The sequence below is a fragment of the Tiliqua scincoides genome, chromosome 6 (assembly GCF_035046505.1).
Source record: "Tiliqua scincoides isolate rTilSci1 chromosome 6, rTilSci1.hap2, whole genome shotgun sequence".
Lineage (NCBI taxonomy): Eukaryota > Metazoa > Chordata > Lepidosauria > Squamata > Scincidae > Tiliqua > Tiliqua scincoides.
The window spans coordinates 80,292,285-80,308,099 of NC_089826.1; the positions used below are offsets into that span (position 1 = coordinate 80,292,285).

General features: G+C 43.7%; 1 protein-coding gene across 1 annotated transcript in view; it reads left to right on the plus strand.

Annotated features, from left to right (window-relative positions):
• The window catches only part of FAM184B (family with sequence similarity 184 member B), a 60,824-nt gene that overhangs the window by 15,333 nt on the left and 29,676 nt on the right, over positions 1-15,815 (plus strand). The window contains exons 2-6 of the mRNA XM_066632928.1: positions 1,175-1,942; positions 5,028-5,163; positions 6,377-6,507; positions 8,453-8,659; positions 15,095-15,205. Coding sequence (XP_066489025.1) covers positions 1,175-1,942; positions 5,028-5,163; positions 6,377-6,507; positions 8,453-8,659; positions 15,095-15,205 — 1,353 coding nt within the window. The remainder of the gene's footprint in view (positions 1-1,174; positions 1,943-5,027; positions 5,164-6,376; positions 6,508-8,452; positions 8,660-15,094; positions 15,206-15,815) is intronic.

Genomic DNA, 15,815 nt, shown 5'->3' on the forward strand with positions numbered 1-15,815 from the left:
TAAGGCTACTGTCTTTAAATATCACCAGGGAGCTCACATATGCATAGCTTTTATTTTCGTGTCTGTTCCTTCTGCCTAATGGGATGACTGGCATGTGAAATCTAACAGTAACAGTACGTTGAGCACAGTCTGGGAAGTGTTTGCAGTGCACCTCTACAACCTCAGAGGGTAGAGACCTGGTTCAGCAGCTGCAACCTGGGCATCTGTATCTAGTAGCATAGCTAGAGGGGGCGGAACGGTAAGTATTGCAGGCACCGCAACACGCCATGTAAGCAGCCCTTCCCATTCACTGTCAGAGCCATTCCAGGCAGCAACAGCAATGTGCAAGAGATGCCATTTGGTTCTGCAAGTACCTGGGTGCTGTCATTGCTGCCCGACAGATAGTGGGAGGGGCACCTGCAGTACATATCATTTCCCCCCCTCTAGTTACACTACTTTCATCCATTCCCTTTGCATAGCAAAGCAGGTCACACAGGCAGGTTCAGGGGTAAGTGGCAGCCCATGTTGACACCATGGTTGCCACCTTTACTGTGCTGCTCTAGAAAAGAAAAGGCTTCTTACCATGCTTCTTGCACAGTTTCATGTCAAACCCAGAATAGCGACACTTCCGTTTAATTTAAGGGACAGCATGAAAAAGGAGGCCTCTGGTGGCCACTGTGGAAAACAGGCTGCTAGGCTAGATGGGGCTTCTTGTGTTCCCCGTGGTGCGAATAGCTTGGGGTGGGGGAGCTTAAATTGAGGGAAATCACACTGGGGAAAGGTTTGAATAACCCACTCCCTAGTACCATTGGTAAAACTAAAATAGAAGGTCTGAGGCAGCTTTGAAAAAGAGTCAGAGAAGACCTGGATGTTATTTGTTTTGGCCATAACTAGAGTAAGCTTAAGGTTACAATGAATTCTCAGAATCCGTGGGGGATCCTTTCCAGAACACCCCCATGGAACCCCATTTCTGAGGATAATTTCATCCGTGGAAGGGCCTCACATGACCTCCTAGATGTGACTGAAAGGCACTTGAGGCCCTCCAGACGCTGGTTCGGCACCCACATTGAGTCAAATCCACGGGTGCCAAACCCGCAGATTAGGAGGGCCAACTGTAGGAATCTATAGGATCTTTACTAATATATAGTAACAGTTTTTTTTCCCCTATCCTATTGACTCTTTCCCTGTGGTACAGGTAATATATGCTCTGAACACAAAGAATGATGAACATGAGGCCAGCATTCAAGCTCTTGAGGAAGCCCACCAAGAAGAGATTCAGCACATCCTTGCCGAGACAAAGGAAGCTGCCCTCCGATATAAGAACAAAGTGGAGGAGGAACAGGCGCTCCGAAAGCATATTCAGACCCTTGAAGAAACTTTGGAAAAATACAGGAGATTGAAAGAAGAGGCGCCACCCGAATTTGCAGCCTGCAAGAAGCAAGTAGAAGCGAGGGAACTGGGCTCGGAAACACAGCAGGCAGATGAGAGAATCGAATTCCCCAAGGAGATGCTTCGTGTGAAACCAGACTTTGAAAACAGAGTTCAAACTTCAAACCAGGAGGTGGATGGCCTTGTAAATGAACGTTGGGCATTTGAAGGAGAGGAGCTGGATCACAAGGGAAAGTTAGGTGACCCATACAGCACAGAAATGCAGGATACACTATGTGAGACCGCGAACCTGCAGCGAGAGAACCAGAAACTGGCCAAATATGCTGAGCAAGCCAGCCAACTCCAGGCCTTTCACGAGAGAGAAAAAGAAACCTGGAAGAAGGTCATGCAGCAAGCAGTGGCCGAAGCGTGCCGCGAATGGCAGCAACGGGAGGCGGAGCAAAGGAGGAGCCAAGAGGCCCATGAAGCAGCTTCGCGGCAGCAGATGAAGAAGCTGGAGGCGGACCTGGAGGTGAAAGGCCAACGGATCGGCGAACTCAGGAAGCATTCCCAGAAGCTGAAGGAGAAGATGCAGGTAGAAAGTGAGGCTCTGCTATGCCCTTCGCCCATAAAGTTAGCAAGCGATTAAGAGCTTACTTGCTCCGCATCTTGAGTCATCAAGTTATTAGCAAGCATATAAATCTGAAAGAGCTATTTCCCGACATTGTGTCCCCGACTCTCCCCGCTTTCCAGTATGCTCTGACATGGCCAAGAAATAGAATTGGCTGTGCAAACAGGGCAGCCACGGTTCTCAGTGACAGGGCTCACCAGAGGCACGAATGGGGAGCTATCATACCTAATAGCTGTTTGTAGACCAATTCTCCATAAATTTACTGAATCATTTTTTTAATGCCATTGCTGCATCCATGTAAGAATATGCAACTGGCCTTTGGTATCCATAAGGGATCTGTTCCAGGACCCCCTACGGATTCCAAATTCCGTGAATATGAAATCCGCACATTGCCTCCCTATGCCTTGGAAGACCTCCTGGATGTCCTAGACGTGAAGTCCTCTGAGACCCTCTAGCCACAGGCTCAGCATCCACGGATATTCAGATTCTCAGATACTAAGCCCACTGTATTCATCCCTTTATGTTCTGTCTTGCATTGTGCACACAGCCCAGCTGCCATAATGAATGGACATTTTGCTAATTTACTAATGGTATACAGTTTGTGCTTCCAAACACACTAATTATGCAGACATGAGGGTTTTTTTTTTTCCTCAATCTGTCCATCATTTTGTTAAAAATTGGCTGGCTGATGGGCATGTCACATGCACTGCCTCCTGTGTTTGTTACCGATTCCCGTATTTGCTGGGAAAAATGTAACATAGAACTGATTATGATAGGAAGATTATGGTGTTGCAGCAGCCAGGGTTCCGATAGAGGAAATTGACTTGACATGTCTGAAATAATTAGAAGCTTATCATTTTGTTTGAATTTGGGGGGATGCAGATTGTCAAAAGAAAGCAGTCATTCTCCGGCATGCATTACACATTTCTCATGGAAGTGTCTTTGGCTTAGGGCAGGTTTGCTCAGTTGGCAGAAGTTTCCTTCAGTACTGTGAGATTTTATTCCCCAGAAGTAAAGAAGCATAAAAGCATAAAAGAGAGTAAAAAAGATCAGATCACTCTGATCATTAATTAATTCTTACAGCCAAGTTATAAAATATATATTAAACCCAGGAGATTAAGAGGACTAATGTTTCATCTGTGATTTCCCCCATCCCATATCTCCCATGCATGGATATGGGATGGTCTGAGCAACTTGACCGAAAAAACAGCTTATTGGTGTAAATTATTAATTATTATGAATAGCTAAGTATGAAATGGTGAAGTGTCAGCTCGGAAATCCCTAATTCAAATCTCTCTTCAGCTATGAACATGCAAGTTAGCCAAGTCATTAATTTCTCAACCCCCTGCCCACCCCACAATATGTTGCAATGCTTCCTAAGATAATGCCTGCAAAGCTCTCTGAGCACTCTAAAGCAGGGATTTTTAACCAGGGAGAACCATTGCCTTGGGGGTAAGGGAACAAAATGATGGGGGTATGGGACTCAATCTCTGAACAATTAACAGTCTAAAATCTAACAATTTTTTTTTTTTAACTATCAGCAGTATCAATATGAATTGAGGTGTTCTATTTCTAGCTATCCATATGTAAAGTAGAAGCAAACTGTGGACCTCTTTTTAAGTCATATTGGTACCTAGTAGGACTTAGTGATGATGATGATTTCAACAGTCTGGCCAAGAGGTATGCTGACATATTGGGTAATCCGTGGGGGAGTGTCTGTAATTGTAAAAAGGTTAATAAACCAGTTATATGCCTTTTGTATACTTTTGTGCCGAGCTGCTATTAGTGCTTGAAAAGGACAGTCATGATTGCACAAATGAATATGAATCTATGTATGTATCTATAACCCCTATACAAAGAACTGTTCAAGCAATTGGCATCTTCTAGCAATTGCTGCTAGGCCATGAGTTTCTAATGGTCTGAGCCTTTGACTAAGGCAGTTGCACAAACACAAAGCAACATCCTTGGTCAGCTGCCAGAATGCAGTGTAATTGGTTAGCAGGATCTGTAATTGAGATTGAGTTGAAGGCATTGCATGGATTCACAAGGATAGAAATTGCAAGACCTTAGGTACAATAACTCAGGAAGTCCTCCTGTACAAGCTTTGCTGAAATTTGAACCCTTACACAAGTCTTCATTTCAAAAGACAAGAAATGTCTTGAAAGATTGTATCCTCTGTTTTCGAACTCCAATGGGCCCTCCATATCTGTGGATTTGGAATCCATGTATTTAATAATTCGCAGGTTCCGAACCCATGGCCGAACCCCGCTGAAGACATCTGGGAGGCTTTCTGAGACCCTCATGTCGCCGCACCAGGCATCTGCGGGCCTCAGAAGGACTCCAGACGTGACTGGAACCTCGTTCTGGTCTCATTTGGAAGGTCCAGGTGGCCCAAATTCGTGAATTCACACAGCTTTCAGTACCTGCGGGGATTCTGAGAATGGAGCCACCCTGCTGTCATTGACAACATTCTCTCATGAGTTGCCTCTCTGCATCTTCCTTTCCATGGAATCGACGATGCTCGAGATAATGTAGAGGCATGGTAACAAGACCCAATTCCTGCACGAATTACTCAGGTAAAGCAAGTAGCCACCAGGTAAATCTACCATTAATGTTGACGGGAAACTTCACATGGTTAAGAATTATAGGTTCAGAATTTAGGGTAGAAACTTGGGGCTGGAACCAACACCATCCCATGAAAATGTCATCAAGTTTGCAGGTTGTTGGGTATCCACTGAAGGCCATGACAGGTGCCTTTTAAAAAATAATGTATCAAAATGATTGAAAATCACTGTGGCACAGATGTTGTTAGTTTTGGGCACATAGTTATTACCTACTGATCTACAACCACTTCCTACAAAGTACACTGTAAGTACGTGACTGAGTTGTACATACTACAGCAAACAAGCATTGAGCCTGCTTAGCTTGGCTTTTAAAGAGGTTCACCATCATCATTATGATTTGCTTAGTTAGAGCATTATACATACTGTCAAACAAATAAAGCTAAGACAAATAAGACAACAATCTAAGACATAAAATATGATTGCAGGACCTGGAAATACAGCTCAAGGAGGCCCAACAAGTGAATACGGCATGTAAAAATTTGGTGAAAACACTGGAGGAGGAGTTGGTGATAGCCAAAGAGAGACTCTTGTTGCAAGAAAATGAAATATTGCATAAAACAGGTAATATGTTAATTAGTGCAATTCTCAGGGGTTGGCGTAGCATAGCAACTGGGAATTCTCCAGTTCAAGCCTCACTTTAGCTGAGAACTCAGTAGTGTTGTTGTAGGCAAATCACTTTTACCTTCTGTCCCCATCTGCAACAGAAGTATTGTTGTCTCCTTACCAAACCAGGCTGTTGTAATGATACTGTGATAATGTTTGCAAAGTGCTTCGGACTCCTGAAAATGTAAAACACTTATTAGGGCCATAGTGTACGTGACAGTAAATCTTTAGATGACTAGCTTAATGTGGAAGTGGACTAGAAGCAATCCTTATCTAGAAGCAATTCTCTGTATCTGTGGGGGTTAGGTTCCTGGAAAACCCAGCAGATACCAAATTCTCAGATATGGAATCATTGATCCTTTGGGATCAATAGGGTTTGGGGAAATCAAGTTGGCATAAATGCCTTCAGAATGATCCAGATAACTTCAGAATGGCAGCAAATGGTTTCAGAATGGCCTGGGTAGCTTTCATTGGCTCCCGCAAGATTCAAAATGGCCACCACAGGCGCTGGGATAGCTTTGGAATGGCCCATATAGCGTTGGAATGGCTACAGATAGCTGCAAGAACAGATTGTTCACCAAATGCCTGGTGCAGGAAGTCACAACAGGATGCAGTTTTCTTATGTGCTCACCGAGGCATGTGGTGGGCCGTTGTGAGATACAGGAAGCTGGACTAGATGGGCCCTTGGTTTGGTCCAGCAGAGCTCTTCTGATGTTATTAATGTGAATGGCAAAAGGTAAGTTGCACACTTTATTCCTGTGGATAAGTTAATCCGCAGGAACAGAGGGTGTGGGTACCAAAAATTGACTGTATCTCTAAAAATTAGCCACAAGGCGGAATGGCGTGTGGCATGGAGCAAGGGGTGGTGTTAATACTTTTCTGACTACTTTGTGGAGCAAATTACCAGTTCAAGGGCAATTTTGACAATGAAGACAGCACAGGGGAAGTATCTTCGCCATATGCCACATTCTACAGCCAGATTGAAGGCCATGTATTTCTAATTTTTAGAAATAAAATGACTGCTTCTGGTCTCCTTCATTAAGCCCACTTCTATAGCCCACTTTTTATTTAAAAAAAAAAAGTGTAGTTTGACCCTTCAGATGACCATTTGTCATCTTAATTACACATGTGAGCATGTCAAAGCATAATGTATATTATGTGGAATTCACAGAAGCAATGGAAATGGCATTGGATTCCAAAACCAAAGCAGGAAATGAAGTGGATGAAATGAAGAATCAAATTCTCCAGCAGGCATTTTCCACCAAGCAGAGCCAAGGAGACCAAAATGGTGGAGACTCACAGGTACGTAAATGTCATTTTTCTCTGCTTTGTGCAGATGAAGTTCTGCATGATGTTGGTGATATAGCAAAACAACTCTAAGGCAGCAGTCCTGTTCACGCTTTCCTGGGTGTAAGCCCCATTGACTATAAAGGAACTTACTTCTGAGTAGACATGCATAGGATTGGACTGTAAAGCATTTAAGGGTGCAATCCTAACCACTTGTGTCAGTGCTTTTCAGCACTGACATAAGGGCAATGCAGTTCTGAGGTAAAGGAATAAACATTCCCTTACTTTGAGGAGGCCTCTGTGAATGACATCCAACTGCAGGATAAAGCACACGTCCCACTGGCACCACTATGCCAGTGCTGGAAAGCACTGACATAAGGGGTTAGGATTGTGCCCTAAGTCATTCTTTCTGTTTCCATTTCATTCACTGATGGTATCCCTTCCTATATACTTCCTACTTATGCAGGCATAGTCCAAGCAGCAGATTCCCCAGGAGAGGATCTAGGTTAACCACCATGAAGAAGACATTGTCCTATCAGACCAGATTCATTTGTTGTTGTCAGGGGCGTGCTTGCTCCATGCCATTCCATTCAACATAAGCAACTTCCATTGCATGGCTAGGCTGGATCTCATGGCCATGTACTACTCTGTTGGTGGCCATCCTGTAGGGAGTGTGTCACTAGCAAAGTACATAACTGAAATCTGTCCTACACACATGGGTGGAACTTGCATATGTTAACAGGATGGCATGATAACAATCATAGGAGAGTGGCAACTATACATATGTTTGCTGGAAGTGGGCTTTACTGCGCTCATCTGGGGTGTTTTGATACCCCAGAGCTCCAGAAGCAGTATATTTCTGCTCTTAATCCAGAGCCAATTCAGATCTGGGGAGGGGGACAGGCAGGGAGAACCACATTGCACAGTTCTAATAAAATGTAGATGGGAATTGCATTATTTGAATTCTCCATGTTAAAAAAATTCCAGGTTATGAAACCTGGTGGTCTAGAGGCACAGCTATGTGCAGTGAGCAGATGTATTGGGAAGATAAATGAGCAGGCAGATTAAAAGGACAGTTGCATTCGAATGATGCCAGTAGCCCGAGAGTAGCTTGGTTGTTACTCAAATTACATATTTCTCAAAATTTTGAACCTTTGTAGCCTGGGTGAAACTCCTGTTGGTTCCATCTTTGTGACAAGTGCTGAGTAAGCTGTGATACCTCCTCTTCATAGTTGCATTGGTGGTGCTGAATGCAGCAGATAATGGACTCCTTTGTTTCCCTCTTCTGGCTAGCTGCCATGGTGGGATAATGAGTAAGGTTCTCTGGCTGCCAAAATTCTCACTTTGAGACCCATGGAGCTTTAGCACACCACGGAGAAGCTTGAGGCAGTCCAACATGCTGCTGACATTCACATCAGCAATGTGTACTGTTGTTTTAATGGTTGCTCTAGCTGTAGGGTCATCTCTGGATACATCTCTGTTTTGTTTGGACATTTAACCCAGGCAGTGATGATCAACTTACACCTTAACATTTGTAGACATGTATTGTTTTAGTACAGTACTTGAGTTAACTCAAGGTCATTTCAAGGTCACAGTGCCCCGCAGCCTCTTCTTCCCGGCTGGACACTGCCATCTTGGACCTTGCAAAAACCTAATTGAGATCCAAGATGGTGGCGCCAAAATCTCTCAAGATTTGATGGTGCCACTCAGAGCTTGCAAAATTTCATGAGATCCAAAATGGTGTGCAAGATCCAAAATGGCAACAAGATTTCATGAGATCCAAGATGGTGGCACCCAGGGGAACAGGTAGGAGGGGCCACCAGGGACATCCCTCAGCTCCCCTGTGAGTTTGCCATGACACCCTAAGCCTAGGCATCACGGCATGTACTTTGGGAACCCCAAGTTCTGTTTGACTTTTTCATTGGTTTGTGACCGTCACTGATGTGACTATATCTTGTAGCCCCAGGAAACTGCAGGTTCGGAAAAAGACACTGTCCAGCAGCAGCACCAAGAAGAGCTTCGCAAACTCAAACACGAATCGGAAGAGGAGAAAATGCGTTTAAAAGAGCAGCTGGTGAAAGGGCTGGAAGACCTTGTGAAGAAGCACAGTCTTGAAATCAAATCAGTCCAGGCCTCCATGGATGTTGAGAGGCAAAAACTGCAGAAGGTGGGATTGTTCTATTTATAGGCACTGTGATTCATCTATTCCTCTAAATCTCTTTGGTCATGGTGACGACATTTAAATTATTCTCACTAGCCTAGGAGCTTTAAATCACAACAAGAATTTTATTGCCTTTTTTTCTTAACCAAAAAGCAAACTGAGCTGATGTCTTCCTATTAAATAAAAGCTTTGGAGGGAAAGGAAGGTTAGTTTACCCTTGATGGGATTTCTGTATTCGTGGCGTTGCCATTGCCTGCCTGCCCGGCGCATGACACCACTGTGATTAATGTAACTATTTGTCCCAAAGACTAACGTGGACGGTAGATGTGTTTTCCAATTGCTGATTTTCATTACGTAGTTGGATATTCTGCTTTTCAAAGCTTGAGCTGGATTGATCTAATCCTCTGCTTGACAGCTCATTCTTAACAGGGCCCCTATTTTGAACTGACAGCAATGTTGACTTACAGCTGAATGGGACAAAGGACTCTAATGTCTTCCTTCCCTGTGTGACCATCAAAGAGGCTTTGACAAAAATCTGCCTTTATGTAACACCGCCCCCCCGCCTCCCATTTGCCTGTGCCTTGCATCATGTGAAGGGTTAAAACCTAGGAGTCAAAATATTGGGACCAATGCTTCCTCAACTTCCTTCTCCTCATTGACAGCAGGGATAAAGAGCCTGTTGCTCTTTCTGGACTGGCATCTGGGCTTGCATGAAAGTAAATGGCCGACATGCATAGAAAATGCTACACTTGCAACCTGGTTGAACTGGTCTCACCTTGGGCACTGAGTTGCCTCTCTTTAACCTAATAGAGGTGTTTGCTTCCAGTTAGTAAGATAGGATTACCTCCTCAGCCTCACTGAACCCAGTGGGCCGAGTAAAATCAATACAGTTGGATCTTGGTATTGGCCCTTCTACCCTTCCCCTGAACCTGATCCAGATTAGACCCTCCTCCCTCCCCACACGCACTTGCTCTTTAAGAAATAAAATAACCCTGGCATGCTTGAAATGACTGCCATTATTAATAATGACTGTTTGTGCTGCCCTGTTACCCTACTGTAAGGCAAGAAGTGGACTTCCTGAGACAACAAGTGCACATGCTTCAAGTGCAACAGAATGAGAGAGAGATGGATTTTGCATGAAGAACGCTTTACACCAGGAAGGAAAGAGAGAGTTGGATTTTGCACAAAAAAACACTTTACACCAGGAAGGAGAGTCCCTTTTAGGGGGGGGAAACTGATAGAACAGCCTCATGGACCTCAGTTAATACCTTCACAAAGCAGTACAGAACAGCCTAAATGGGGGGGGGGGCTTATTTGAACCCTTTGCCAATCTGGCTAATAATTAATGAAATAATAATAATAATAATAATATGTATTGAGGTTCTGCAAAGTTACTTCTTTCCTCCTACCATTTAGCGCCTACTTATACTGCAGTTTGGTTTGGGGTTTTGTTTTGTTTTGTTTTTTAAGCTGGATCACGCTGGGTATATTTTTATTTGCTTTTATTTTACATTAGAATGGAAGCTGATTTTTTTGTCGGTCACTTTGATAGCTTTTGGTTTGAAAAGAGGTTTAATAAATGTATAATGAACACCTCAATAATGACAGGGGAATGGGAAGTTATAGCAGAGCCCTGTAACTGCACGATTGCCGCCCAAACACCTAGAAATCAGTGACCAACCAATTGCTCACTGTGAACCAAATTAGCTGATGGCTCTATCCATACTTAATTCCACCCCCCCCCCCCAAAAAGCAGGATCAATTTGTTTCCATCTTTTCCAAACAGGTTACCCTGGTAACGCCACCCATCATACGGAAATGTTGTAGTAGCTTGCATTGCGCTCTAATTGAAGCCATTGGCTTGTTCTGGCACCCAGCAGTTAGAGAAATTAATCAGAGAGAGAGGGAGGGATGTTAGTTTGGGTCAGCTTTCATGTGTTTTGGAACAGGACCCTATCATCACTGAATCGAATGTTTTCACTACTGCAAATCCACTTAGTGATTTTGCGCAATGGTCTGCAACTGGTTTCTGCGCTCCAGTGGCTTAGCGAAGGCATCTGACACCCAGGGGGACAACAAATTTTAACACCCCCCCCATACCACAAACAGCAACCCTCTCCAAAAATTTTTAACACCCCGCACCCATACAACGTCTTAGAAGTCTCAGAAAGTTCCTTCCAATTTTCAAAAAAACAAGTGCCTTTCAGAGGCCTCCAGGAGGCCTTCTGAGTCCCAGGGGCACTGGGTGCCTTCTGGGTACCACGTCTTGAGGTGGTACCTTAGAGGCCACCCAAAGGCACTTCTGGTTTTTGCCAAAACCCTGAAGTGCTTTTTGGAGGCCTCCGTGACATCCCCTCTAGGCACGGTACAAGGGGCAATGTGCCCCTCCACCCCTCTTAGCTACGCCACTGCTGTGCAGCCTGGCACTGTTCAGTTTTATTGTCTGTACTACTGTACAGCTTGTCCGGGCTGGATTTTTCTAAGTGTGTTTTATTGCCTGCTGTTTGCTGACCCGCTGCAGCTCGGCCAAGACTATTTGGCAAGTCTCCTAGGATATCAACCAGTCCAAGCCTTTCAGGTGAGGATGTGAATGGCTTGGGTCTGTAGGCTATTTTTGGTTTTGCCATTGATTCCAAGTGATGCAGCTACTGTACTCTAAGAAATAAACCTTTGAAGACTCCTGTGATTCCAGAGTACACGTGCACAGAGAAGGCTGCCCTGAGAGTGGGCATAATTTATTGCTCTGATCTTGCCCCCTCCAATTGTAGAGATACACCCAGCAAAGTGACTTATGCGGAAAGAGGGAGTGAGCTTCACCATGGGGCACGTAGTTAAACACATAGGTTGCCACCTTATGGACCACTGATCTATTTAGCTGCAATGCATTTGTTTTGTCATTGAGCTACAACCCCATTCCTTACTCTGACAGGTTAGAGTTGTTTAGACACCTTTTCAGATGTAGGAGTGAAGTTGCCTCCAGTTTTAATTTACCAAAAGGGTGACTATGAGAAGCGTGTGATTTTTTAAATCACAATTGCACTGCTTTCTTGTTTTCAGACCTTTTACAGTCAAGGTCGGTTAATTTGTGCTTGAAGTTTTTATTCATATTGCAAGTGGCTTTGATAATATTTTACATGGGAACGTGACTACTTATTTAAAGGCCACAGGATCAACCCATCCTGTTGATCCGCTGCAGCGTCACAAACAGTTTGCTATTGTGTCCCATCCTGGGCAGTCATTGTAAAAACCCAAAGAAGTTGACCTCTTTCATACATTATCTCTAATTTGACATTTTATATGGAAATTGTGAATGGAAAATGGCTATGGCAAATCTATGGGCAATAAAAGCATAGAGCAGCGTTTCTCAAACTGTGGGTCAAATCCCACTAGGAGGGTCACAAGCAGTTTTCAGATGGGGCAAGCAACACCTGCCATTGAAAATACAGAGCTGAATACAGGGTACAGAGCTGCTGGGCAGGGCAGGCTTCCAGTGGGAAAGACACGTGGCACGGAATAAGTGGGAAGATGGGATGCTGGAAAGGAGAGAAGGCTGGGTGGTTGGAGAAGGATCCAATTCTACATTCTGCCTTGTCTTCCAAACTGGAACATTTGAATTCAATAACAGCACGTGGACCATGTAATGGGACCTTTGGCTGATCACGGCTTAGGTTTGAAGCCTAAAGTGATGGTGTCATTTCCAGCCATGACATCACTTCCAGGATAATGACATCATTTCTGGTGGCTTCCAACAGATTGTCATTCTAAAAAGTGAGTCCTGCTGCTAAAAAGTTTGAGGACCACTGGTATAGAGGCATTGCTTATCAGCATCCTGATAAAAGTGGAGGCACAGCAACACTTGGACAGAAAGGTTTATGAAGGCCTAGTTTCTCAACTGTTTTAGCCATTTCTTCTTTTGTCCAGAAATACTGAAAGATAATTTTGCATTTTTCAGTTCCCTGGGACAGTGTCGCCTTTTGGGCTTTGTGTTTTTTTTGAAACATTTCACACTTTGAAATGTCAGCTTTGCAGCAGCTTTCCTTAGTCAGGCTGAATCTAAATTGTTCTACTGTCAGTTATTCCCTTTGAGGATGCTATTTCCCCACCCCACCCCACCCCCCCACACACACACACTCAATACTGAGAACCTTGCTTGTCAATTCTGAATTATCTTAAGATATTCTGCTGTAAAATTTATAGGCTGCCCCTTAGGGGTGAAGCCTTGTAATTTGCACCTTCCCTCCCCCGTTTGTAGTCTTTCATGATGAGACTGACTTGCCTTGAGTCCGTAAGTCCAAATAGGAAGAGTAAGCAAACTAGTGAGCTCTGAATGCAGATATCCCAGGGCAATTTGTACAAGATGAAGAATCAGCTCTGTTCATGTGAAATGAACACACAACTTTTGCAGATTCCCACTGGATTCTGCATTCAGCTCAGGGCTCAGAAGTTTATATATGTGACACAGCTTTACTGTGTCCTCCAACTTTACTCATTACCCACATATTGGTAGCATGTCCTGCAAACTGGACTGGCAGGAGAGATACCAAGCATTTTCTGTGTCCCATATCTGGGATGCTTTTGCATAGCTCCTGTTCACTTCAGTGTGGCTTACACAGAAGAACTTGCTGCTGGGTTGTGTAGTCAGACCTGTCCCTTTTGCTACAATACTGTCCAAGTGGCGCTCAGAATCCTAAGATTTGTCTTAAGAAATCTTAAGAACCCTAAAATGTCTCAAATAACCATCAAACCTTTTCTGATGGTTGGAGGTGGGAGAAAACAGTAATGATGAAATAAAAACACATAACTGCTTTCTGCACTTTTCATTTTAAAATAAACCAAATCTGCAAAAAAAAAAAAAATTATTTTTTTATTTATTATTTAATGGAGATGCATGGGTAATGACTGTGGCTGCATCTGCTGACACTATACCATCAATATCACCTACCTAGTACATTTTTAAAACAATTATGATTTATAATTACAATTTATTAAAATGCATCCTTGGAATAAAAACATTTTCACGGAAATCTGTGAAAAAAATAAAACCATTTTCTCCCACTTCTACTGGTGGTAAGATTCCTTCTGATTAAAACATGTAAGGGTCAAACTACAAGTTATGAGAAGCACATGATTCACATTTCCATCCTTGTTTTCTTTTAGATTGGGACTGGCGGGTGGGGGGAGGGTAGGTGAAGGGTTTTTAACCCTTTCCCCTTCCCATGGTCCCAGTATGGATTCTTTTGCCTCCAGCTGCTATTTCTCTTGGGGGGGGGGAAGGCTCTCACTGGCTCTTGTACAGGAATTGTAGGCTCCTGTAGTTGTTGTCCCAGAAGAAATAGCAGCCGCAGGGTGCCTGGATTGAGATTATGGCACAGCAGCTGGTATAAACTCTGTCCCTCCATGCCACAGTCTCAGCCTAGATTGCAAACCTCTTGTAATGTCTGGTTTAACGGTAATTCTTCTGCCTATTGGCATTTGGCAATGTGGGAGGTGCAGAGCAATACCAGGGCTTATCTTGTGCTAAAATGTAGCCCTGACACCTGTTTTGAATTACTAACCCGATCCTGGAATGTATGTAAAAGATGAAAGTGACCCGGAGCAGCTGCAGAGTGCCTTCTCCCCTCACTACTAAGCTACTGCAAAAAGCCCTCAGATTAGGGGAAAAAGCTTCCAGATCAGAGGGGAGATGTTTTCCTGTCAGGTTTGAGCCCCAGCAACTCTTTTTTAAAGAAAGTAAACACAGCAAAACATGTGCTTTCATGCAGCTGTAGGCGTGGCTATTTAAAAGTTCAGACTCTTCCAAGTTGCAGGCTGGCAACTGTAATTTTACTGTTTCTGCCTAAATGATTTTGGATGTGTTTGTTGTGTTCACCATCATAAAAGTGAAAGCACATTGGCTAGCCGCGTTCTATCCCGTGCCAGTGCTATCCCATTTTTCCCATCATATGTTGATGTCTGCAACAAACCATCTCTTTAGGTCTAGCGACTTTCTAGAGAGAAGTGTTGCTAGTGTGAGTTTGTCACTTTCAGGGCTTTGAATGACTCACCCGGATAAATCCCTCTACCTACGTAGCCTGCATAAAAATACAACAGCAAAAAAGAGGGTGCTTATTTTTATTAGCAAGAGATGTTCAGACCCTTCCAGCTGAGTAACTCATTCATGAGGGCACAGCGATTCCTAAAATGTGTCCGACCTAGCCTCCCGCCACTGCCCAAGGTCATGGGATGAACAGTTTTATTTTCTGCTGGTGGAAAAGTAACTTCCTCCCACATTGTCAGAAATGAGGGGCCAGTTTTTATTGATTCCTTGCAGTTCACTGTGTGTATGTTTTGTTTGTGTCTTGTTTTACACTCTAGAGAAAAAGAAATTATCCTAATGTTTCTGGGGCATAATCATGTTACATAACGTTCCCAGGTGACAACAGCTTAATTTTGCAATTGCAGGAGGTTCAGACCCAGTTGGAGGAATTAAAAAAGAAATATGAGAACGAGATCATACAGCTGCAGAAGCAGAATGAAGCTGTAAATGGGAAGCTCCAAGATTGTTCTCTGGAGGTAAGTGGAGCATAAATATGTCCTTGATAATAAAAGGGATTTTAAGTTTTCTCTCCACTTGAAAGATTCTTGATGAGCTTCATAAACTTCAGCTACCATTTGATTTAAAGCATTTGGATTCCACCCTTCAGCCAACAAGTCTCCCAGAATGGCTTATCTAAAATCAAACAATGGGAAATTATTACAAGAGGGGGGTGGGCAGAAAACTTGCCCTGCAGTGTAAACCACCTTGAGTCTGAGAGAGAGAAATTATTTAGTGTAATAAATAAAAATCTTGCCTTGGCGGTGAATCCTTGGTAGCTGAAGGATCCTGTTTTCTGCACACTTAGACTGTAATCCTGTGTGCATTTGTTAGGAAATAAACCCAACTGAATACAGTAGAATGTACAGTCGTGCCTCAGTATCGACAGGATTCTGTTCTCGGAACCCGTGCAGATAATCAAATCCGTGGTTGACCCAACCTGTACCCTCCTAACAGAATTGGAGCTGTGCTCCAGTCACATCAAGTCGATGTTCTGAGGCATAGGGAGGTTGCATGTGGCCTCCCTGCATCTCAGAATGCCTGTGAGAAGCATCTAAGATACACTTCCAATTTTTCAACACAAAAACA